Here is a 25,820-nt window from a genome sequence, read left to right as displayed (position 1 = left end):
TTATTGGCTGTTGATGTTCTCACATGTCAGCCATATTTTAGCCTCGTTCAGTGTCTTGTCCAAAGACTGATAACGAGGATTTAAGTTGCTAATTGTACCACAGACCCTAAAACATGCGTAGGAATACTTCTCGTACTAACGAAGCCCTCTCAAATATTTTTCGAAGCGTTCACACGAAAATTGGGGAAAGGGAATTTAAAGTAACACTTGAAGTAGAAACCCCGTCCTCTTTTTCCCGCTCTAAAATCTCCATGGAGATATTCATTCGTATTGGAACACTTGATTTTGGAGGCTACACAGATCCCACTGTTTTCCTCATGCCGTTTCGCACTAAATAAACCCATTTGACAAAAGTCAAGTTTTTCAAACTTCTCTTGTTTACGTTCTTGCGACATTGACACCGGTCAAACATGTTTAAATCTATGCGTCTTTTTCGGCTTGAGGATAAATCGATTTCGTGAGTAAACGTGACTGTTTCTTAATGATAAATGAACCGTTACTGAGTTTTTATAAGTAGAAATATGATACACAACATGCATACGTACTTGCAAGCTTCAAAGTTCCCTCGAGCTACTGACAAAGAATTTGCCAACAATTCGCACAATCCTGAAGTGAGAGGCTTGAAAGATGGTTCTTGGGTATCTTGGCATTTTTGTGAGAAACCCCTACGCCGTCGTTTAGAAATTACAGATGTTTTCAGGATGGGCGTTTTCTTTTTTTTTCTTTTTCTTCGTTTTATAGGCCCGTGCACCAGACTCCTCAGTCATTATTGTAGGTACCCACTATGACTGCCTCGATGACAACGACAGGAGATCAGATTATCTAACAAATCTGAGTAATATGATATCAGATAACTACATCTCTACCGAGTTTGGCGGGAGAGTGATAAACACACGGGAGCGAGGCTTGCCTAAGGTGATGGCCAAGATCGAAGTCAGCTGTAGGACTGGGTACAACATCCAAAAACTACGACAACTTATCTACAAGACGTCGTTTGAGATCAAAGAAAAAGGTCTCGTGGTATCTTATTTTACTTTGCCACGGCACCGGCGAATTCTCGCGCGGCTTCGCCTTGCGAAGGACTCGAACTGAGGAGCCCGCTGCATCCTAATCTCAACCCCAACTGGTTTAGGTTGAAATTTGTAGTTGATACTTTTTCCAACTGGAAAACATCGCAACCTGATTCTGAAGTACGAAATAGTCTACAACCTGGACAAAACGAGTTGAACAATGTCCCCTCCTTCCGTTCCACTCGACAGAATGTTTCCAGAAAGAAAAGCATACAACCATTGTTTTTGGAGGAAGGGGGAGCTTAAACAATTAGCAACTATTCACCGAAGTGGAGGTGGCTAGTGGTGGATATTTACTTTAGTATATACTAAAACAGTGAGACAATATAGCACAAAAAAATGACTTTAAAATGATTTCCTGCAACGATTACAGTGTTTTCGGGCGCAGATCCCGCGGGAGTTGCTCGGAGGTGAATAGCAAAGGATATTTGGAATTTGGGTAGCCAATCAGAGCGCTCTTTCAACGCTTGCTACTCTTTTAGTATTACTAATTAACAATTAGACCCGTAGCCCGCAAGGGCTACGGGTCAATAGCCCATGAGGCGAAGCCGAATGGGCTATTGACCGGTGGCTCTTGAGGGCGAAGGGTCTAATTGTTTTAGTATCACCCAACTAGTCGGACAGAAAAGGCAATAATAAACTTAGCAAATGCAAGTTGAAGAAATATTTATTTGAGAATAAAACGAAAGAAAGCGTCACCCTTTTCGCTACTCGAGGACTATTACTGATAGTCCCCTAGTAGCGTAGCCAATCAAAATTCAGAATTCGCATTAGTCCACTAGTTGGGTGATACTAATAAGATTTAATAAGATAGATAGTCGAGGAAGTTGAAAATGTCTCAATAGTTTTGACCAGGATTGGTTGCTTCCCCTTACTTCTTTTCCGCCAACAGCTGGAACCGCAGTAGACTTTGGAAAGCTTGGTCTTTGCCTTCTTTGCGTTGACCTCGTGCTACATGTTTTGTCTTACAGGAAGTCGAATCCCTTTGCTGAAGACACCCATTCCAGCCAGTTACATTGCAGTGGAAGAAGCTGTTGGTGTGATCCGTGAGAGATGTTATCGTGACGATCAAACGCCTGTTTTCAAGTCAGAGCAGTTTTGGTATGATTTTCCCTTTGTAATGAGACGAGTTGTCAATGTCTTTCGCTGGAACACAAAATAAATAGAGGATATTACATGGCCGCTTAGAGATACGGAATTGCTGTTTGAGTGTTGGAAACGTCAACAAGAGAAGAGAAATTTCGTATCTCCAAGCGGCCATGTAATATTCTATTTATTATATAAACACCAATAAAATACTAAATCATTTCACAAAAGGCATCGGAAGGCGTGATTTTCATACGCAACCACAGCAACAGTGTTCTTTTCACGTGTGAAGATATCACGTGTTCACGCGAAAGCTCAATTGGTATTTCATTGGTGTTTATATAATAAAGACATTTACTATTCACCACTTCAGTGTATAGTAATTTTCGAAATTCTGATTGGCAGATTGAAGGTAAGTTTAAGGATTAGCGGTATTTTTTTTCGGTAAGGGTAAGTACAGATGTTTCTCTTTACTTAAGGACCCAAGTTTATGAGACACTGTGACGATAATTTTCTGTATTCCCAGACGCGAGTGGTGTTGTTATTTTCAGTGCTGCAGTAGAAGAGGAGCTTGCAAGACACAAAATGCATCTACGAGGACCAGAGGAGTTGCAACAGGCAACAAGCTTCCTTCATGACAATGGTGCGGATTGCTTACATCTTAAGTATTTTCTGAGTGTTTGAAGAAACTCGAAGTAACAAAGTGTGCATCCTTTTCTTCATGTTGCTGTATGTCAAAGTCAAAGGAACTAATGACCATGTGAAGTTAAATTCATTCGTCACCTGGTCCAGCATTGGATCGGATAGGAAGACTTATAGGAGGTAGTCGGGGTCCCATCGCCTTGCACTTAACTGTACCCTCCCCCCGCCCCGTTCACGTCTTTTTGGGCTTATTTCTCTGACTGCCTCAGCTCATTCCACACTCGACGCTTTTCTCCTTCGTCATGCCTTAGTTGAGGAGTGGTGGATGTCACTTTGTAACCTGTTTTTCCTTTATCCTTTTTAGGAGTGTTGCTCCATTATGACGACCCACTTTTGCGTGACCTGTATTTCTTGGATCCTCAGTGGTTGTGTGACATGTTAGCTCATGTGGTCACTATTCGAGAAGTGAATCCACACATCAACAACGGTACGAGCTTTTTACCCACTCACCATTGTTCGGTTGAAACTTAACTCTTGCTGCCATGCATTATGAACAGTTAAGGGCTACAATCTTCCTAAATCCTCTTTAGGACACCTTGCCAAAATGGGGCCTGGACATTTTTCGTGTCGCTGGCAAACAACCCCACCCCCTCTATTTCCTGTATTCAATGTTAACTTGAATGGGATTTCTGCTGTGATGTAGAAAAACCCAACATTGTCGGGGAGGGGGGGGGGGGGGGGCTGAGGGGAAAGGACTTAACAAGTACCATGTGGTGTCTCATCACTTTTGACGAGGGTTCCAGTTCAGAAATTCCTACAAGAGAACGTTGTAGTGTGCTACTATGCGAGAAGAAAACCTCAGCAACCACGTCTGCAATATTAAAGTAGGGGCTAGGAAGTTGCGATTTCTTGAAACAGTTGTTCTTCGAATGGATGGCAACGGACGATTAAGACAGAGGCCCAAGCCGATTCAAGAAAACTTTCCAAGCGGAAGTATGCGAGAAAACCGAAAATGTCAAAATCACTAAGCCGCTTGTCGTCTTACTTTCTCCCAGGTGTAATGAAGAGATCCGACTTGTCCCAAATCTTCCGCAGCGAGCGTTTCCCAGCGAACCTGATGAGCCAGTACATAAACTTGTTAAGCAAGTTTGAAGTTGCGTTGCCGTGGAGCGCGGAGTTCCTCCTGGTCCCCTCCCTACTCCCTGATAGTCAGCAGGACACAAACCAGCCTGTGGCTGCTGGGGTTAGTAATGCTGTTGCTCAAGCTATGAATGCGACTGCTTACACGAAAGGCAGAGTGCTTCGAAGACAGTATGTGATGTCTTATGTACCCAGTGGATTCTGGCCCAGACTCATCACAAGGTAGGGATTGAAGGCTTAGCCTTGAATGGATCGTACGGTCAAAGGTTCAGAAGTAGTGGAGTGTAATTTTCATGAAGGTTTTATAAGCACTCGGTGGGTATCAGTTTGTGTCGCTTTCCTCGAGTTCTTTTTAATCTTTTCAAACGGTTTTATTTATGGGAAAAAAACTGGAGGTGCTAAAACATTTTCAGCTGGCTACTTGAAAGCAGTTGTAGTTTCCAGTCGCAGAGGAGTGGACTCGCTTAACTGCAATCTTTTCCAAGAGAGCATGCAGTGGAATCAGCTCTTTCTATTGAAAACATTTTATTAGATTCGTGCTCGCATTTTTATGAGCTTCAGCTCTTTCTCTCGTAGGGTGATCCCAGATGAGCGAATCCGCGATGCGGTAAAGTCATGTTGTCAGCTGTCTCCGGAGGGACCTGTACAGGAAGGAGATATTGAGAAACTAGCCTCTGTTGCTCAGCCTGAGTGGTCATGCTGGAAGACTGGTGTTGAGCTGTCGTGTTTCGGCGTCAAGTTGCTTCGGATATGTGAATTGGAAGGGCGGTCATTTTACGGAGCGCCAGGTTTGTATTGAAACAAGCATTCCAGAGTTTGATCGAATCAACTGTCTTGAACTTTCCTTTTTAGTTACACTTCTGGGAGAAAACTTTTGCCCCTCTTGTGTTTCAGATGATATTGCTAATCCTTTGCACTACAGACGTGAGGTCCATGACACGTCACGCTACTCCACCATAGAAGTTGTCACGCCAGGTGTGCGCATCAGCATGCAGAAGTTTGAACAAACGAGGAGGATAGGACCAAAGAGACTGAACCGAACAAAGAAAGATGGTATTGGTAAGTCTGTTCGTATAAGAACCCTTGAAACCATTTTTATGTCTCAGTCGGCCTGCGAACGATTTAAAACTGGGTATTGGATATTGACGCGCTCTAAATCGCGCTCTGAATCATTGTTAGAAATGCTTTTCTATTCTCACTACCAGTGGTTGCGATACTTTTGGTTAGCACCAAGGATATCGATCTCTAACGTTTCCAAACCGGCCAGCGGTCTTTATGTTTGGTCTTGACCAAAAGGATTGTGGTTTCAGGGGCTATTGGAGAATTAAGGTTTACGTTACAACATAAGTGTTAAATAATGAAACAAAGGGGAAAAGTAACCATTTTGCCCTTTTACAATTTTCAAGCTTGTGAAACGAATTCAAGCCCGATATCTTTCCAAAAAAAATGTAGGTTAATAGTAAAGTTAGAAAAGCAGTTGTTTTCAACCACGACCGACAATTTTTGGCTTATAAATCCCCGTGAGAAATGAAATTTAATGTTTCTGTGTGTTCGACTGCATTCTCATATAATGGAGTTGGTTCAGTTCTAAACAAACTGTGCTGCTACGTGGGTAGGTGTTCGAAACCCGAGAATTTGATTAGTTTTAACTGAGTTGATAAATTAAAGTAAACTGACCAACGAACAAAGGGAGGTTTCGAGAGATCGAGCATTACGTTTACGTGAAGTGGCAAACGTGGGCTTCACGTTTCACGTAAAATAGAATGAAGCTTGTGACTTTATGTTCGCGTGACCCACGTCAACTCGGAATGGACTATATTAATTAATCTGGAGTATTTAGTTAACAAGAAACAAAAACTTGGGAGTCTTTTTAAACATTGTTTGTAGGAAAAGACGCTATATTCAATGATTTTTTTTTCGCGTAGAAACGGCAAGCGGCAGCCGGCAAACGCGAAAAATGGCGGGAAAATCATGGTCACTTTTGCCGTTCGCGTCAGATGTAAATAGGGACTTTAAGATCTGCGACGCGGTGGTCAACAAGAACGCCGCGAAACAACAATATCATTGGTTAAAAGAGGACGGCACGCATATTAGCACATAAAAGTGCGGTTCTCTGCACAACAACGACGTGAAATCACCAAATATGAGGTTTTGACGACAACGTGAGCTTTCAAATGTGAATCTTTCGTGCTCTCTTTTTGCTCTGAAACCGCTCGTACCAATTTATTTTCAGGATACTTCGTCCACATTGTAGGACGTGAACGAGATGGCCAAACCGCGAGAAACTCACGATAGTGCAACGTTATATTTTGAGGTGACGTTTTCGTTGACGTCGCCGTCGTAGATCTTAAACTCCCTAACGTGATGCTAAGGGCGGGTTCGATTGAACCTATTCCGGAATAAGAATACGTGGAGTGATGATTAAAACGGTATGTTTGGCGCGTTTCGAAGCAGCAAGGATAATAAAAATATGTTTAAAATAGCGTTTTAGCGGATGTTTGACAATTTTAATGTGAATCTCCGTAAAAACGAAGGATTTCTAACTTATATTCCATGTATTCTTTTTCCGGAATACGGTCAATCGAACACACCCTAAATCTCTCTATTACTTTCCTTAATCAGGGACGACGACCACGGCTACGAGAACGTTTCCGAAGATATTATATTTTATTAAAAACTGGATCATTGGATAATGCAATTCGAGAGTTTTGATTGGCTAAGCCATCATGGGTTATGAGCCATTATACCATGATCTACAAACACGGCAAGCATATGCGTGATTTTTTGGGCCTTTTTATTTTCATTGTAGTCTAGTTTTCTATATTTTGGGGGCGCTTTTAATAAAACAATTATTCCACTCGCGCTTGTTGGATATGAGAGTGGTTATAGCCAACTCGGCGCTACGCGCCTCGTTAGCTATCTATCATCTCATATCCAACGCGCGCTCATGGAATAATTTTTAAATATATTATCAAGTTGTAATAATTTTGCTATTACTCCAAGTCGCTCGGCTTGGAAAGTGTGTGTACACATTCCAAGAATAAAATTGGTGAGAACGCTGTGGATATAGCGAAGGATTTCTAACTTCTATTCCATGTATTCCTATTCCGGAATACGGTCAATCGAACGCGCCCTTAGTGATTTCACGTCGTCGTTATGCAGAGGACCGCTGAGATACTTGGTAAAATCCGTGCTGCACGTGCAGCACGATTATTTATGCTCTTTTAACCAATGATATTATTGCTTTGTGGCGTTGTCATAGTCGTAGCCGTCGTCGTTTCTTAAATTCCCTAATTAGGATACTTTGCCCACATTGTAGGACGTGAACGAGACTGAATAATCGCGAAAGACTTATGATAGAGCCAAGTTATGTTTTGAGGTGACGTTTTCGTCGACCGTCACCGTTGTAGATCTTAAATTCCCTATTAACGCTCTGTCGACGGGCTAACGCCCGAGAAGGTGTTTAATGGTGACAAATCTAGATCTTCAATTGTCTCAATCTTCTTCCTCAGACCGTCGAGAGGGCTCTAAACTGATTGGCTTCAAAGTTAAGTCTGTGATAGACAGTAACCTTCAGTCTGCAGCTCGCTTAGTTGCCATAACTGCAGAACACATGGATAACCTCATCACCGACTGGTTCCCGGGTCTTGACAATACCACGGTTCAAGGACATCGCCTGGTTACCCGGCTTGTACCGTGCCCCAAGTGCATTATGGTGGTATGTGGAGTGGAAGAGGAAGAAAGTGTGAAACAAAATACGGCTGAGTCGACTGGTATTTCTGTGGTGTTATCCAGTCAGGACAGTGCTGTTCATCTGTCAACCACTGATGGGAGCAGCACCAGTGCATCACCTTGGCCTAGTCCTGTTCGTCTTGCTCGGAAGCCAGATGATGATAAAGAAGGTAATGACGACAAAAAAAGTATAACTATAATTTGTGTTGTCATGTGCTAAGAATGTTAAAATTGGTCGTTTGGATTTTAAACTGCAGCTTTCTTTAGCTCACTGTATGTGAATGACGTTCGAGATGGCTCAGAATATCTTCAAAACTAGAGGTGTTAAACAAATCAAAAGGAGATAGAAAGCAGTGATAAGTGGTGATACATTAAAAAATATCGAACTAAAGAAGATTACAGCGCAACTTCTCTTCCCTGGCCTGCGAGTAGGTTTTCTTCACATGCAGGGCTGAGAGAAAGAGAAGGGGTAGAACAAGCCCTCTCGCGGCCTAGCCTCTTAATGTTCTTGTTTTCTCCAAAACAACTAGTAGTTAACAGTTAGAAGATTCTTGTTACGTCTCAGGAGAATTTTACTCAGCCTATCTTGCCCTTATTAAAACTGTTCGTACTCTCTCATCAAAAGTAATGTCTGTCCTCAGTTCTTATTTTTTTTTTTGTATAAGTTTACCCGGTTATTTTCTCTCTTGTTATTATTTTTTTCTTTTCACCTTTTCGAACCGTTTTTGTAATCTTACTTGAGTTTGAATAAAATTTAAAACAAAGACAGTGAAGAAAATGAATAAATAAATAAAGGGGTATTCAATACCATTGGTGCTTTTCTTCTGGGAAACTTTTTAAGGGTCTTTTTATTAAAAAGAGTATTTTTGTTAATGGTGTTCACGTCTCGAACAGAATTGCACGCCCATGTCTAACATCGATTTATTTCTTACCCAGTCCTTTCAAACAGCCCACTACCCCAGGACGTGATTAGTGGTTCTCCCCAGGTCCCTGGACACAATCGTTTGCCCTCCGAACCCGAGCGCTTCACGTTCGGTTCTGTAAGCAGTGGACGGGGAACTGAAGAAGAAAGTTCAAGTTGTTTCGATTACACGTCTGATCAGGTGAGACTCTCTTGTGCCGGTTTGCTAAGGAAGAGACCAAGTCGGCTGAGAGTATTATTGTGGACCTACAATTATACAAGAGGTGGCCTCATGGTTAGTGCGGCCTCATGGTTAGTGCGCTCGACTCCGGATCGAGTGGTCCGGGTTCGGGGCCTGGCAGGGGACATTGTGTTGTGTTCTTGGGCAAGACACTTTACTCTCACGGTGCCTCTCTCCACCCAGGTGTATAAATGGGTACCGGCGTAAAGCTGGGGGTAACCCTGCGATGGACTAGCATCCCATCCAGGGGGGAGTATAAATACTCCTAGTCGCTTCATGCTAATGAAACCGGAGATAAGCGCCGGCCTGATGAGCCTTCTGGCTCGTAAGCGGAGACTTTACTTTTTTTTTACAATTATACAAGCTGCACGAGCAATTTCCTGACTGAGGATGCTTTACAGGCTGTGTGAAAAAAAAAAGCCATGTTTTAAAAACGTAGGAGAACACCAAGACTGGCCGTACTGGGCTCTCCATCGCCTCGTGATAATGTCATTAACTTTCGACTAATTCGCTTTTACGCAGTCGTTGGAGTTAAGATTTGTTTAGAGTAAGGGGCTCAAAAACAGTGATACCTCCGAAGAAAAACCGTCAGGAGATATTACCAGCAGCGAGTCGAAATTTGTAGCCCAAGCTCAATATGTTCGAGTTTCAACAGGAGCATATCGAAGAGTCTTGGTCTCGGATTCATGTTTAATACAAAAGTAGGCCTTATTAGAATGGACGGGCCTGCGATGTACTTTTCGTATTTTCAACGAATTCGTTATTCGCTTTCAGAGCACCGACAGTCGAGGCAGCCATGGAAGTGAGAGCAATGGAAGTGAGAGCTCTCCCGACAGGGATGGTGCAAGGCGACGGAGAAGAGCTAAAACTCTTGATAGCAGCGAGAGTGAAGAAAGCGACGTCGCAGATACGAACTCCAACACGAGGAAATCCGATCAAAACGCATCGAGCCAGGAAAAGCAGGAAGCAGGTATGGCAAATTCCGATTCTCCGTTTGGGAGAGTAAAGGTGGGGTCATAAAAGGAGCACCTCTCCGGATGCATCGGTTTTCCCTTCTCTCGAAATCAACTTCTCCTCAAGTAATGCCTGACGCTAGACACGTTTTACCTCTAAACAGAGTTCACCCTAATTGGGTAGCGTAAGAAACGACTCGAGTCGCGACAGCAAGAACGTCACAAAGCAACAGATTTAATTGAGCAAAAACAAGAGCTTTTTTCGCTTTAAACGTGTTTTTCAGTTTGGTACATTCTTTTGGCTTCCTCTGCAAAACAAGAAACTGCAATGATAACAAAAAAAATTACCCGACTTTCATGTCAGCTTCATACCTTAGTTAACATTTTCTACATTTTAAGAACTGGAATAATCACAAATAGTTATAGTAACGTGAAGATATGTAAGATGACGTTCTCGTAGCCGTCTTTGTCTCTTCTACCAATGCTTCCCATCATAGCAGCGTACAGACTTTGACTATTTTGCTTACGGTAACTTTTATTGAATTCCTGGTAGTTACAGGCCTTTGTGGGCGCTAACGGCCAGTGAAGCGGATCATTTGAAATTGGCAATTTTGTCTGTTTGCCCCCACAAAGGACCAGAACGACCCAGTATTCACTAGGAGCTTACTATTAGTGATATGGTTTAATGGGTGATAAGCTTGCACCCACTGATCTCAAAAGAAGACTTGAGCGCGACGCGATTTTGTTGTGATCACTTAAGCTTCGTATAGAGAGGGAAGTTATGGGTGAATCGATTTTATGCGGAAAATATTGGAAAGTGGTGTTTACAACTTTGCCACATTGCTTTCCTCTGACTATCAACTCGTACCCCATAATACGCCGAGGTCCCAACAATATGGTCGCCGCGAATTTGTCTTGTCTCACTTCAAACAATGAATGTTCGATCATCCAGTCTTTTAGCGAGAACAATGCTTGTGCCCTAGTAGTCCTCCATGCATATGCTGGTTCTTTCACGCAATGTTCTTTCATTTCTCGTTTCTTTAGGGAGCACAGACAGTGCTGGGAGCTTTCAGCGTGGATCGGGTAAATACGGCTCTCTCCGAAAGCGTCCCAGCAGTGATGATTTGGTCATTTACTCATTCGAGTTTGAAGAGTGCGTACTTGCTGCCTACAACACTGAGCCACTGGAATGTGCCGTTCATGGTCAGCTGGAACTCAAAGAAATAGCTCCAGATGTTGTAAGTCTCTTGTGAACTTGATGCTACTCTGTGGCAAAAAAAAAAAACATGAAGAACAAACGAACTAGCATGTAATTCAATTCAATCTTTTTTTCGCACACTTACTTTTTAGATATTTTATACTAATTACAGGGGTTACGGATTTACATTGTTACGAGAAAAATAGAGGAAAGCATAAGCATTTTGAAATTGGTGCCGGCGCTTTCGAATTGGCCACTGCAATTAAGAAGGATTACATAAAGTATAGCCAGTGATTTTACACTTTTTGTGTTCGCGATGTTCCGCGTTGTGGTTAAATTCTGCGTTGCATTTTTCAACCTGTCAGAAGCAATGAGGAAAGGTAGTTCAATGTACCCATCTACAACGTATGCTTATGACGTCACGGCAGCCATCACGTTTTTCCGACAGCAAGTAGAAAGAAAAGAAAGAAGTGGCAGCCATGTTGTATCAGCCAATAATTTGTCTTTCTTGACCAACAGTGTATTTGTCTTGGTTGTATTGGCCAATATTGTATTTGTTTGTTATCATAAATTTGGTCACCGATCACGTGAGCCCTTGTCAATTTGATGCGGTAATGCCAAGAGCAAGTCAAAGCCAAAACTGTAAAAACTGTAGAATATCATCTCGCACCGATATTAGAACGTTACAAAACAATCGAGTTAAATGAAAGTGTTTGGTACATTCCTTACCCGTTCATTTCAAATCTACAGCAAAAAAAAAAAACTGAAAATCTCCAGATCTTGACTAATTTGGAAAACGTGAACACAAAACACTGCTTCTGGTCAATTCGTTCATTTAGGTGAGTCGAATAGCTGCAAGAACATTGTACGAGATGATACATGAAATGAATCATATATTGAAATGCGGATATGTAATCAAGCGAAGCTATAATCCTTGCAGTTATGAACGCAATTTTAGCAATTGCGTAGAGAAGCCTGAAAAATTCAGGATTTCAACGGGGTTTGAATCCGTGACCTCGCGATGCCGGTGCGACGCTCTAACCGACTGAGGTATGAAGCCACTGATGTTAGTAGCTGGTCATCTGTAGGTTCATATGTTCAGATGATGAATGAATCAACGAACGAGATGATATATATCGAACTGCGGATATGAAATCAAGTGAAGCTATGTTCCTTGTAATTATGAATGCAATTTTAGCAATTGCGTTCATAACTGCAAGGATCGTAGCTTCACTAGAAAAACATTGTAAGACGTCTTTTTTTTACATCTCCGCCACTATTTTCAAGGTCCCTTTCGTCGCGTACAACTAAAAAAACATTATTTTCCTACTTCCTCAGATGTTCGAAGATATTGCTCCAAACATGAACATCCAAGGGTCTGACATTACGCGTGGCAAGTTTCTAGGCAAAGGAACGTTTGGCTCGGTGTTTCGCGGAGAACTGAGGCTGTCATCCGGGAAATCAATTACTATTGCTATGAAGATGCCGCTGAACCACGAAGTTGGTGATGATGCGCGACCGGAGGAAATTCAGATGGCTGAAGCGGCTAAGAAACGACTTAAAGCAAATCCAACCTTCGAGCTTAATGACGCCTACAGGTAAGAGCTAAGTCCCGTTGCAGTGGTCAAGTGACAGTTGGAAGTTCAAAGGAATGTAGTGATGCTCTGGTCTGTACGACCTTCACTTACCGTAAACCGGATCGTAATGCACCAATCACCACTCAATATCCCCACAACCAATCACATTTCTTTCCCCACTACCAATCAAAATACAGACCAGAGCATCAGTACATTCGTTTAAATTTCCAATTGTCACTTGACTCTGAAGATGGCTTCCGCTCAGATTGTCGAAACGTCAGTCACTGCCAACAGGTCCTTCTCCGGACTACTTTCACCCAGCCGATCTAATTCCATCGAGGTATATTTCTTCGGTGTCTGTTTTTTTCCCCGCATCCGTAGTTCCACGAATTTTTTTAACCTTACACAATCCTATTCAAGAATCGATTGTTTTTGTTTCTATCATTGTTTAACCTTACTGCGCACGCTTAAATTTTCCTACATACTTTTTATTCACTGCGTTTTTCTCTTACTTTTTTTCAGCAAAGCTGAATTTCAGTGATCGCCCACTAATTCCTATTCAAAGCCTATCCATCTATGTGTTAGAGCGGGTTTCAATCAAGTGTCGTAAAACCAAAACCAACAATCCAGTACACCAATCAAAACTCGAAGTAATTACACGTAGCCGACACAAAGCGCGGGAAACTGTGCACGCGCGAGCCACGATTGGTTTTGGTTTTACTTCTGATTGTTTGAAAAAGTGGCGCGAGAACTTTGAACCATTCACTGAGTGAAGTAATGCAAAACCAAAGCAGTTCGCTTATTACTTTCGACACTCAATTGAAAACCGCTCTATTGGCTTTGTAGGTTGACGATTTGATAGATTGTTTTATATTTTCTGAAAGGACTGTTCGTCAAGAGATGTCCATCCTTCTCCCCTTGCGGCATCAAAATATCGTCTCGTTGCAAGGTTACTGTCTCAACCCGTTTTGCATGATCTTGGAATTCGCACCTCAGGGAGCCTTGGACCGAATACTGGCTAACTACAAGAGGGCTGGCGTGCGTCTCAACGCTTACGTCATGCAGAAATGTATTGTGCAGGTATGAATAGTGAATCCATGGTAGAGCTTAAGGACTGTGCCTACTGTTGTTATTGCGCATACGTTCTGAACATCTCGAGATACTTGGGTTTCCTATGGGTGGTGCTCAATGATACAGTAGAGGTGATATTTTGAGGTCTCCCATCCAGATACTAACCCCGCCGGATAAAGGTTAACTTCAGTGGACTTTTGTCTTGGAAAGCTGTCAGACGCTTAGAGTACACCGCTTAAACCCTTGCTGTGACAAAAAAGTTGAAGGGGACTTCATGTCAGCCTAGAAGCCAATGTTTCTCGATTCCCTTTTATTTTCTTTGATCTTTCTGGGTTTTGTATTTTACTAGTAACCACAGGTCTTCTCCGGGGGCTATTTACCTGAGACATCTACCATAGCACTATAATGATTACGGTACCCAAAGAATATCGTGTACTATTTACGCAAAAACAAATTGAATCTCCTGGAAAACAAAACGCAGCTGAGTTGACAGTTATGGAATAAAGCACTGTGTCAAGTTACTGCACTACTACACGTACGCAATGCGTGCCTATTTTTTTGGTTGGCTACCCCGCCGTTGCTGAGATATCTCAGTTTTGTCGGAAAACTGTGATTCCTTCCCCTCTGCAGACGGATTGGCTTTGACTCTGATTAGTTTTTTTGCTCTCCCGTAGTGTGCCTCTGCCCTGAAATACTTGCATCGCCATCACATCATCTACCGCGACCTCAAGTCAGAGAACATCTTAGTTTGGTCGTTCCCAGCTCCCACTAGCTCAGATCACGCGAACCACCAAGTTACCATCAAATTAGCAGACTACGGTATCAGTCGGTCAGCAGCGCTGGCCGGAATGAAGGGACTTGGTGGTACTCCTGGCTTTATGGCGCCTGAGATTGAAAAGTATGTCGGCAAGGAGCTGTATACGGACAAAGTGGACTCTTTTTCGTTCGGAATGTACATTTACGAGTTGGTCACGCTTCATCAGCCCTTCTATGACCTCAATGCTGCGCAGGTTAAACAGTTGATTGTAGAGGGACAAAGACCTCCATTAACGGCCAAGGTATCTTTTTATACATTTTGTTTGTGATGTGTGAGTGCTTCTAACAACTTCTAGGTGGTCAGCACTAATGACACTTTCGTAATTTTCTATAGCGCCCATTAGTAGCACACGATAGAAAAATTAAGGTTTCAGTTTTGGTGTATGAGCGAGTTTTTGACATAGAGTGGTACAAAAATTTGAAATTCTCATGGATGCTTGCCAGTCTGTTTGTTTTTGGGAAGCTGAGTTGGTGCACCCATCTTCCACTGGTGTAGAACTCGTTTCATTCCCGGACTCAACGTCATATGTGGACTGAGTTTGTTTGTTCTTTACTTTCCTCCGAGAAGTTTTTCTCTGGATACTCGAGACTTTATTAATGATGATGATTAGTTCTTCTCGGAAGCATGCTTCACATGAAAGAGATCGAGCTTCACGTTTTAAGTCAATGCTTTAGGCTGCTTCCTTGTCATAAAATCATGGAAAATTGACTTGGCCTAAAACCTCTTACAAAACGTTCGCGGCACTTTCACCTAAGGAAGATATGTAATGTATTCTTGCATGTTCTCAGTCTGGGCATTTAAGTACCCTGTTCGAATCCCTACCTCCCCCATGCAATCAGTGTTACTTTTGAGGAACTACCACACCTTTGTCATATTAAAAAGGTTGAATCAAGGACACCTGTCAAATTCAATGATCAAATTCAAGGTTCTGTGGAGGACGTTAGCACATGACTATAAATTTTCAGTTCTCTCTCTACGCTTCCAACTCACTCATACCAGTTTAATTTCTCGACAGTTGCTACACATTTTTAACGCGAAACGACATGAAATAGTTTCGTAGGGACATGAATAACGCGAACTCGTATTTTAGTCCTGGTAGCCGTCGTCTTCCTCGTTTCGTGAGCTCCTTATTGTTTTGTGGCATGTCGTAGTCGTAGCCGTCGTCGCTTCTTAAAGTGCCCCTTGCTAAAATGAATCTTTGCACCTGTTTGAAACGCATTGCGGCCAATTTTTTTCCTTTTCGTAACAAATCTTGCCATTTTATAGGCTTCGAAAGTTGCGAAAATCCAACCATCTTTTGCTCGCGACCGAGTCAGAAGGGGAGTGGGGCTATTCCTGATTTGATGTCACAATCTACTTTGCATGCATTTTTACAAAGAGTAAATGCAATGTAAATCAGTTTGTGACGTCAAATCAGGAATAGGCCCACTCCCCTTCTGACTCGGTCGTGAACAAAAGATTCTTGGATTTTCGCAACTTTCGGAGCCTATAAAATGGCAGGATTTGTAAGAAAAATGAAAAAATGGCCGCAATGCGTTTCGAACAGGTGCAAAGATTCATTTTCGCGAAAAAAATATTTTGGGGTTAGGGGCAGTTTAAACTCCCAAATGTGTCTCGCTGGTCTGCGGGCTCTACAAAGCAGTACACCTTCAAATTTTCAAATGCAAGAATAGAGTTTTAATGTGTAATGTGCCCGTGGGAAACATGGGAAACTAGTTTGTCATCCATCCCACGTGGGCATTACATATTAAACATTTATTGTTGCAAATTCGACGTTGCAATGAGTTTTGGCAAACAGCAAACTTCAGCAGGTTTCGCTGTTTTCCCTTAGGGACCTTAAGCAAGCACGACGTTGACGGTTACGAGAACGATGTCTTAAAATATTATTTTCCATTATTGTAATAATTTTGTGGTTGCTCCATGTCGCTCGGCTTGAAAAGTGTGAATACACATTCCGAGAATGAAATTAATGAGAACAGTGTGGATATTTAGAGAGAAAATTGAAAATTCGTCGTCAGGTGCTCTCGTCCTCCACATGACCTCAAATTTGATCATTTCACGTCGTAGCTAAGACGAAAACGGTAAAGAAATGTATCAAAATGTAAAACGCACGTGCAGGGCGTGTAAAGCTATTGTTTTTGCCCACTAAATATGCAAATTTGTGGCGTTCTCGTAGCCGTCGTCGTCGTTGCTTAAAGGGAACCTCCACTAAAACAGGAATATATCTTTAAAATAGTTAATATAATGTTCATAATCAAAATTGTTCGAAAGTTTTCCAATGGGAGCGTTTGTATCCGAAATAAATAAATGTTAAAAACGCTTGTTTTGGTTTTCAAATTTCCCGGGCGCCGCCATCTTGAATAATTGTGACGTGTCATGGTTGCCCTATTGTTTTAAAACAAAAGCTCTTTGTGCAAATACAAAAGAGCAACTATAACACGTCACAATCATGCAAGATGGCAGCGCCCAGGAAATTTGAAAACCAAAACAAGCGTTTTTGAAATTCATTTATTTCGGATACAAACGATTCCAGTAGAAAACGTTTGAACAATTTTGATTGTAAACATTATGTTTAATATTTTGAAGTTGTATTCTTGTTTTAGTGGAGGTTTCCTTTAAGCTCCCTGTTAATTAATGAATTGCGTTTGGTAGGATAAGAAAGCTCCAGTATTCGTGTTGGATTTAATGGCCTGGTGCTGGCAACAAGAGGCAGAACGGAGACCACCGTCACATCATATCTCATTGCTCTCATCTACTGCCGAGTTTCCTCGCCTTACTGATGTCATCACCTTTGATAAACAGGTTAGTTCACGTGGATAAAGACCCCCAAAAATTAGATGTTTTGACCTCATTCTTCTTTTGCGTGAGTTTTGTATCATGCCTAGAGATCATTTTCTCTGGTGGCTAGCCATGACAAAGCGTTCGTATCATGAAGTGTCCACTTCAAAAAAGTATCTTTTTATCCTCCAAGAAGGCCGTCCTTTCCTTATTTTTCTTTAAACATGGCTGCTGTCGCATCCACAAAATCAACACATGCAGAACGTTTGGTTTTTTTTCTTTCTTATTTCACTTCTGCTTTTCAGCTGGGCTTGAACTGCGCTGTTACGGCTGGGTCACTTGTCAGTCAAAACGGCAGAACCAGTGTTGGCTCGGAGGTATGGCTCTGTCGGAGCGAGTCGAGTGCAGGGAAAATAAGCGTGGTTGGCTACAGTCGAGACCGGTGCTACCACAAAAAGGTCAGTTCAACTCGTGGGATTTAATTCGCCCTTGTCACACGGCGGCCATATTGTCCCGGGAGACGAAAAAAGCTTTGTTTTACCACGCCAAGCCTCGCCCCCATGGTTTCCACTGTGAGGCTTGGCGTGGTAAAACAAAGCTCTTTTGGTCTCCCGGGACAATATGGCCGCCGTGTGACAAGGGCGAATAACAGTATCACTTCTCGGCGGTGTTTTCGTTGACATTAAAGACTCTTTCATTTGTCCTGAATTTGACATTTAAATGGGATGTGCTCCAAAACATTAGCGTGCCCCTTTGCACAAAACATTATGCTATTGAATCGAATCCTTCTGTAATGCCCTTGACACTGTCTCTTACATTAAGGTACAGTTTACCTTGGGTCGCCCCTCTTCCACTGTCCGTCATCCTCCTGGCCCCACTGTGGTTCTTGTAGGCCTAAATTAGCGCTTTACTTTGACTTCTCTGACGTGCGTCTGATGCGTCCCTTTCGTGCGGGCATGAACATCAAACAACATAAGTTGCATGAGAGACAAACACAACTTTGTGCAATTTCCCCTACAAAGTAACCAAAAAGCTTAACTAGCTAGGAGGAACAAAAGATGTAAGATACAGCAAGATGGCCTCGATTTCTTTCTTTCGTGCACAGGCATGGTGATCTTGACGTGTCGTTAACTCGCATTTGAATTTTTTTTTTGTCTGTTTTCCCCTTCTACGCAGGAGTTTTCTGTTGGTAAGTCGCAAATTCGGATAGCCTGCAGTGTTGGAAGCTCCGTGTGGCTTGGGACCGAGTCTGGTACATTACACGTGTATTGCGCAATGACATACAAGCAGCTTTGTCAGGGATCGATCCGGTCAAACAGGTTTGAAGAACTGTTTGGTGGGCTGACTATATAAGCCTGTAATAACTGAACTGGCGTATCTGAGTCTACTCCATTCACGAAAATATAATTTTGGTGTTAACAAACGAGTTGATGATGTACTGTTTGGAAAACTAGCACCAGTGTTTTATCAGGTTTAAAAACGCGAGGCGTAGCCGAGTGTTTTTAGACCCGAGAAAACACGTGCTACGATTTTTTTGCACGGCTTCAAAAAAAGCGTGTCCCTCGGGCGTCCAAACAAAGGTTGAAATTGTGAGAGAAATACAAAAAACCAAGCCGGGCCTTGCCGGGCGAACTTTTTCTTATGAAAATTAGATGTCATTCAAATGTAAAGTAAAACTAATTAGCATCACAAAAACTTCGCACTTAGACTCGCTTTAAAGAGGAGGCAGACATCAACTCGGAAACACTTATGGCCATCCCTACATTGGACGTTTCGTAACAATTACACGACGCAATATCCCATCTTAATATGACAAGCTTACCGCTATAAAAAGAACGAAAACAGGTAGAATTGGAGTTTAAGTTCAACAAGAAGTAGCGTTTTTAAGCTAAGCCGCGCTGATCTACAGTATTTAGGTCTAAAAACCCCGTTAAAGACGATTAACTTTCAATTGTTTTGCTGGGTACTACTAAGTCAATACTCTAAAAAATTCGACTCTCCAGTAGCTTGTCTCGTTAGTCTAGTGGACATTGGAAACTGCAAGGTAAAGCCATCGATCCGGGTTCAACTCTTTGCCTCGCCTATTGTGAATCTTCTCAGCTTGTTTAAAATGTTTGTTTCGTTGAAGTAGATTTGAAGTCTAACGTAGATTTTATGTCGTGTAAGTTGAATAGAAAGGGAAATGCCAGTTTGGGGGATAGAAATAAAGTGACGACCTGTTCTATCGGGTTTAAAGCTCATGCACTCGACCTTTTATCGGTGTCTTGGTAGGCTGTTAGGTTCGTGAATTATTAGTGAGTTTTTGAAGATAAATTACCATTGTGCTGTAAGAAGAATTGTGAGCTGACGTCTCAAGCGCCAGCCCTTTCTCGGATCTTTCGTACGCGGTTAATTTAACCTTAGCAACCCGTTTGATAAACCACACAGTCATGTTTCACTCCTCATCTTTTTTTCATAGTGCGCCCAAGCCAGCTTACAAAAACGTTTTGGTGGTGATTCGTGTCATTATGACATTTCTACAGTAGTTTAACCCTTTAAGCCCCGATAGTGCCAAATGGCACTTATAGATTTTACTCTGTCTAACGCCAGACGATTTTACTCGTCAATGGGGAACCCCTCGGGGCTGAAAGGGTTAAAATTCAAATTAGGCCTGGTTGCCTGGTTGAAAGTGAAAGATGTATAGTATTTTAAAATTTTGAACCAACAACCGGGGTAAAAAATAGGTTATTTAAATGAAAAGAAATAAATTTAAAATGGCGGCCATTTTGAAATAATGTCAAAGATTCCCATGTTAACTCATTTTGAAAAGAAAGGATGAAGTAAACTCGAAAATAATATTAATAAGAGGAACATAACGCTTTCCCTCTCCTTTCTCCATCGAGTCGTCATTAGTTTTTCTCCTAAGCCTTATCTTATTTTGCACGCAGGTATATAATGAACATGATTCATGTTCCTCAAGCAAACTGGGTTTTAGTGGCGTTGGCAGACGGATCTGTGTTAGCTTACAATGATAACATAAGCAACCATTACCATTACACCGACAACCCTGCGGGGCACCCCCCTGTACACGAACTCCTACCAAACCTGGTGTACCACGGAAACGGAAACCCAATACACTCCATAGCTGCGTTGCCACTAAAGAAATCCCGAGGGGGTACTACTCCGGGGATGACGGAAGATTCTTCACCGGACGACTCCGACGATTGTAACAGTCCAAGGGCAGAGTACATCTGTGAAGTGTGGTGTGGTCATGAGAAGGGAAAAATGACAGTTTTAAATGGACAACTTCAGAAGACTTGCACAATGTCTGTGGAGGACAGCGAACCTGATTCGGTTACGAAACGAGATCACAGCGTATCACACCTGGAGACTTGTCAAGTGACGGGGGTTTCTACTGGCGGAGAAAATGATCTAGTCTGGACATCCGTATGGGTTGCTCTGTACCCAGGAACTAGGGTATTCCGGTGGGATGCTTGGGAGAAGAAAATTGTGTGCAGTGTAGATTGCTCCCAGTATCGACCAAAATTTGAAGGTACACAAGTTTGACATGTTTGTGTTCATCGAGATAAGAGATGTTTTTTTTTTTAGTGTACAGGTTGCGCAATAGAATCACGGTCGTGGCAAAGTTGGTGACGTAGTTTGCATACAAGTGTCTTAGCTTTTCTTCTTTCTTCTGCAAGCTAATCGCAGTAACGTTGTTTCTATGATAAAAGCAGAGAGTCCTTTTTTGTCACTCAACGACGCCGGTAAATGAGCAAACACATTGAAAATGGTCTATTTCGAAAAAAATTAAATTTAGAGCCACCCAATTAATCTTGGAATTCCTACATAGTGGATCCACGAAACCTCTTTAGTCCCAAAAACCTCGGTACGGTACGTTAAATTGGTATTCGTTTCTTTGTGTGGAAATAAATATTCTTGTGTGGGATCATGTCACTAAAGAAATGCCTTGGAACTGCTTCTACTGAAATTTGTCGCACTTGAAAGAAAATGGTTTTCCTTCCCTCTTTTTTCCCTACCCCCGTAGACTTAGACAGGTAGTGTTTTGCCTTATGTGGCCTCTTTCTTTTACCGGCTAAAGTTTTATGTGTTTCTCTTTGTCGGAAAGGCCCCAAAGCGAAAGTTCCATTGCGGAGAGGTGCAGACCAGAATCCTTTGAGCGGTGAGTTGCGTACAACTAAATTATTTTGATAATTCCTCTTGGTGAACCAAAATCTCTGCGATTACTTTCGAATCACGAACCTTGGTGGTATTTATTTTCCGACGTTGTTGAAGACCGATCAACAAGATTAAGCTGATTCCTTCCGTTGTATGATGATGGTGATATTATTATTATTTTTTTTTTGTCACAGCCTCCCGATCTCAAGTCAACTCCCTCCTTGCTGTGGACAAAGAACTGTACATCGGTACAAGCTGGGGTTGTATTCTTGTCTGTAACAACCTATCACTTATGGTTTACACCGTCATACGTTGTCACGAGGAAACTGTCAAGTACTTGCTTCCCTTGGTGACCTCGCCTGTTTCCTCTTCGCACTCCTCTGGCGAGCAGACAAAGGCACTGGTGCTGAGTTGCGGGCGAGGTTACCGTAGTCTCGGATCCAGTCTGTATGGGCACACACAGTATCCGAGTCGGCGCAGTGGAAAAACGTTTCTGAAGAGTGAATCTGCTATTCTAGTTTGGCTTGCTGATAGTTGGGAAAGTTGATGAAGGAGAAATGGCAATAAACTGGTACGATATTCAGAGGTAAACGAAGTGTGAGAGATCGCATTGGTGAGATCAGTAGTGTGTGGAATAACACCGAATTAAGTTTTCAAACAGAAATTTTTAAGAGATACATGTTAACTATGTGGAGAGCTTTCAGAGATTTTATTTAGTTTTAACAAATTTATTGAACAATTTTTAAAATTGATTTAAGTATTTATCTGATTCTTGGTCAACCTCGTTTCCAGGGATTTTCCGCCCTTTCCGTCGACGGAAAAGCCCTGGGAACGATGGAGACCGAAAGTAGGCCATCGTTTGTTTTTCGATGGACTCCAATATGACCGTCATCAGGAAAGGGCGTCGTGAAACGACGTCTGCTAATTATCATAGGAAGATTTTTTCTTGCGAAAGTTAAAGGGTATTTAATATTTGCTTAAAGAGGAACTGGCCGACATAGTGCAAGAATGGCTTACAAACATTTCCAAATTCCCAACTCGGGGTAAATTCAATTAATAAAAGATAGAGGAAGGCGCATAAAAATGTCCCTTGCTTTCTCAATTTAGACTTTCTGTGAAAATTTAATCCAAAAAACGATTTTTTTTTTCATGGCAATGCCTTGCCGCCTATATGTCGAGCGAGCCTCGATATTCTTTGGTCTGGTTTTCTTTTAAAATCAATTCGTGACGAAATAAATTCTCAAAGGGTAGTTTTTAAATTGATTTAACAGATTGTATTGATCTCTTTAGCACTCAGCCATTAGTCATATTTAACTTCCAATATATATTCAATGCATGGTAAATTAGTAGAAATTACGTTATATATAGATTTAAGATTCAGACGACAACGATATAGCCAACCATGTTATCTTCTAAAGTAGCTGCGGCCCTTAGTGCTGAATTTTTCAACTTCTGATAAGTTGTACAATGTCTGCGAACCACTCACTTGCGCAGCAAGTCGTCTTCCCCTTTTTACAAAAGGGACTCTGCATTGCTATGTAAGACAGAAACACCAAATGCATGCTTAAGTTTCTATCGAGTAGCCCACTTCGTTCGACTTTCCAAGTTAATCGGACCGATTGCTTCTTCGGGACTCAATAACAAGGAAATGTGCTCCTACTATGAAGAAAAATTGAAATTCGTAGTTGTCCATGTACTCACGTTTTCCTTGAATCTTCATATTTGGTCGTTAAAGGGAACCCCCACTCTTAGTACAGAATAACTTTAAACAGGAGGAAATAACGTTTGCAAACAAACTTGTTCGAAATTCTTTTCAGATAAAAGTCTTTGTATCAGGAAAGATGAAAATCAAATTCGCTTATTTTCTGAGTGCGGCCGTCTTTAATAATTCAGTGTGACGTCTTAGGTTTGCCTTGTTGTTTTGGCACAAACAGCTTTTGTATAATAACAGCAGGGTAACCCTAAGTGAAAGCACCCTTCCCCATTCTCCTCGTGGATTCGCTGCTCGTTATTTGCCTTCAGCGCCAACAATCCCGCCAGCTGCACAGGCTACCCAATCATTTCTCAATTGTTCAAGATGGTGGCGCCTGGGAAATTAAAAAAACATGAAGTCAATCGCTTTCTTTTAAAAAAATTTCAAGTTTAAATGTAGAGGTTATTTCCTGAGATTTAAAGTTATTTTCCATCGAGGTAGAGGTTTCCTTCAAGATTTCCTCAGGAAATTAGAGAAAGGTGTCCAACTTCAAAATGCACTTTGCAGATTTATTGTCTTGCTCGTAGAACATCACTGTTTAGTGTTGTTCTATTTGACGTGGTCATCGTACATCGCAACGTCGATGTGGACGTTTCACTGATATTAGGGAGCTTAAAAAAAGGAAGCGGGCGGCGACGGCTACGAGAACTTCATTTAAGAATGTACCATCGCTCTGTTGTTATCTTTTAGCGATTATTTCACGTAGCTCGGCATGGAAAGTATGCGTCAACATTTCACGAATAAAACTGGCATGAACGGTGTGGTTCTTTGGGAAGATAAAAAATGTGTCGTTGGGCGCTCACGCCCTCTACAGGGAATTTGGTCACTTCACGTCATTAGGGAGCTTAAGCGCGTGCGTTTTTGAGACGCGGACGGCAACCAGAAAAAAACATTTCGCGTGCGAGGGCAGTGATGTCTCCCAGTTTTTTTTATACTTATCATCTCTAATGGAGAAAAGATATTTAGCAATGTAAATGTTGTTGTGTGAAGACAAGTTAAAAGGGAAAACAGTTCACTTCTGGTTGCCGTCCGCGCCTCAAAAACGCGCGTGCTGAAGCTTCCTATTGCAAGGTTGAGGACGGCAACGTGTTGTTCTTGTAGCCTTCGTCGCCGTCCTTATTTACGCTTCTTATTATCGACTGGCACAACACGGCTTAGAAATTCACGAAAATATTAAAACCTTGTGCGGGTCAAAAATATTTGCTCCTTGAAGAAAAGGTTTTTTGGAGTTCTTGGTGTTTCTATCGTTTTTGCCAAAACCAGGAGTTCATCAAGGGGATCCTCAATCTCCCATACTTGGCCTTGGAGTCAACCCTTTCCAGAGAAGATTTATTTTTTTTACAATGACTGCAAAATTCTCGCGCGCTCATTGGTTAATTTTTATTGTCAATAAGCGGACAGACACATAAATTTATAATTTATGCAAAACTGACGTGATAGTGCTCGCGTCAGATTAAATGAAATTGAAGTTTCTCGCATTTTTGTCTCGCGTTCTTCTCGTGTTTTGACTTAATTTTGACCCCTCTGCCTTTTTTGTTTTTGTAAAAAACAAATTGATGTCAAATTTTCATGCGTCTGTCCTGTTATTGACAATGAATTTCGTTGTAACATTGTCAAAGTAGTCTGCGGATCCACTCAGCTATCGCTTCGTGAATTCACAGCTACTTTGACAATGTTATGACGAAATTCATGATCAATAACAGGACAGACGCATGAAAAACTGACCTCAATTTGTTAAATAGAACACCTCCCTTGGGAGATTCATCAAGCCCACTGTTGTAAAAGCCAATCAAAACAAAGCTATCTCAGCGTCAAGAGAAAAGGGATACTTTTCGCGAGAAAAACCTGTTACTCGAGAAAGGGTCGAATCAAGGAATTGGTGGAGATAGTGGCTCCCCTTGATGAACTCCTGCCAAAACCCAGCAAAAGTTTATTTCAGAGAAAGGGTAGATTTCAGGCACCCTTTAAGAAATCTTTTCAGAGGTGGTACTTGCGATTTATCAAACTTTCCTTAGAAATGCTTGCACTGAAGAATTTCCAGGAGTGTCGGTGCGCGTGCGTTTCAGGGCTGCTCACCGAGAGCCATTTTTGCGTCCAGAGGCAGGGATTCTTTCCGACGGACAGAAAAAAATTACGACCTCTGACAATTCTTAAATATGCGCAGGCGCAGGGAAGATCCATTTCGGTAGTCTTTCGGTAACCGTTGGCAACCACCGTTGCTTCAAATTTCTGCTAGAATGCGCAGAAAGTTCGGAACCAGTCGAAAGTCGTTTTCCTCGGTGCTAACCGGAGAAATCGCTGTTTCTGAAGACGAGGGAGCTAAACCGAATGAGGTGAATTTTAACAATTTATTCTCTAAAGATTAAGGAAATAATGGAAAGTGAGCTCTCAGAAACTTTGTCCTTTGTATTCCAAAGTGCTTTGAAAATTACATTGCATCTCATTTTGTTTTTCAATCAATTCTTAAATTAAAATTGAATTTCTATGTTTTTCAATTAAGTTAATTTTCAATTTGTTTTTACCGATATTGTATCATCTCATGTAGTGATGATATTCATGTTTCTCTCATCTAAATATGTATTTTTGTAAGTTTTCATTTTTAATGGAATTGTTACTTTAAACAGGTGAAACAAAGTGTGAGAAAAGCATTCTGTCATAAAAAGGCAATAAACTTTGTCAAGCATACTTTTGTTGACTTGTGTT

The 25,820-nt window shown here is 41.8% G+C and overlaps 1 protein-coding gene across 1 annotated transcript in view; it reads left to right on the top strand.

The window, feature by feature from the left end:
• The window catches only part of LOC137996922 (leucine-rich repeat serine/threonine-protein kinase 1-like), a 50,458-nt gene extending 24,656 nt beyond the window's left edge, over positions 1–25,802 (top strand). The window contains exons 15-34 of the mRNA XM_068842563.1: positions 742–1,012; positions 2,042–2,171; positions 2,708–2,799; positions 3,163–3,285; positions 3,854–4,160; positions 4,515–4,726; positions 4,833–4,997; positions 7,451–7,840; positions 8,607–8,773; positions 9,587–9,782; positions 10,810–11,003; positions 12,302–12,561; positions 13,425–13,620; positions 14,286–14,669; positions 17,081–17,230; positions 17,512–17,664; positions 18,383–18,525; positions 20,134–20,738; positions 21,315–21,368; positions 21,559–25,802. Coding sequence (XP_068698664.1) covers positions 742–1,012; positions 2,042–2,171; positions 2,708–2,799; positions 3,163–3,285; positions 3,854–4,160; positions 4,515–4,726; positions 4,833–4,997; positions 7,451–7,840; positions 8,607–8,773; positions 9,587–9,782; positions 10,810–11,003; positions 12,302–12,561; positions 13,425–13,620; positions 14,286–14,669; positions 17,081–17,230; positions 17,512–17,664; positions 18,383–18,525; positions 20,134–20,738; positions 21,315–21,368; positions 21,559–21,911 — 4,545 coding nt within the window. The 3' untranslated portion in view covers positions 21,912–25,802. The remainder of the gene's footprint in view (positions 1–741; positions 1,013–2,041; positions 2,172–2,707; positions 2,800–3,162; positions 3,286–3,853; positions 4,161–4,514; positions 4,727–4,832; positions 4,998–7,450; positions 7,841–8,606; positions 8,774–9,586; positions 9,783–10,809; positions 11,004–12,301; positions 12,562–13,424; positions 13,621–14,285; positions 14,670–17,080; positions 17,231–17,511; positions 17,665–18,382; positions 18,526–20,133; positions 20,739–21,314; positions 21,369–21,558) is intronic.
• The last annotated feature ends 18 nt before the right edge of the window (positions 25,803–25,820 follow it).

Source organism: Montipora foliosa, chromosome 3 (genome assembly GCF_036669935.1).
Source record: "Montipora foliosa isolate CH-2021 chromosome 3, ASM3666993v2, whole genome shotgun sequence".
NCBI lineage: Eukaryota > Metazoa > Cnidaria > Anthozoa > Scleractinia > Acroporidae > Montipora > Montipora foliosa.
The sequence above is the reverse complement of the archived record's forward strand: the minus strand, read 5'-3'. Positions and strand labels throughout refer to the sequence as shown.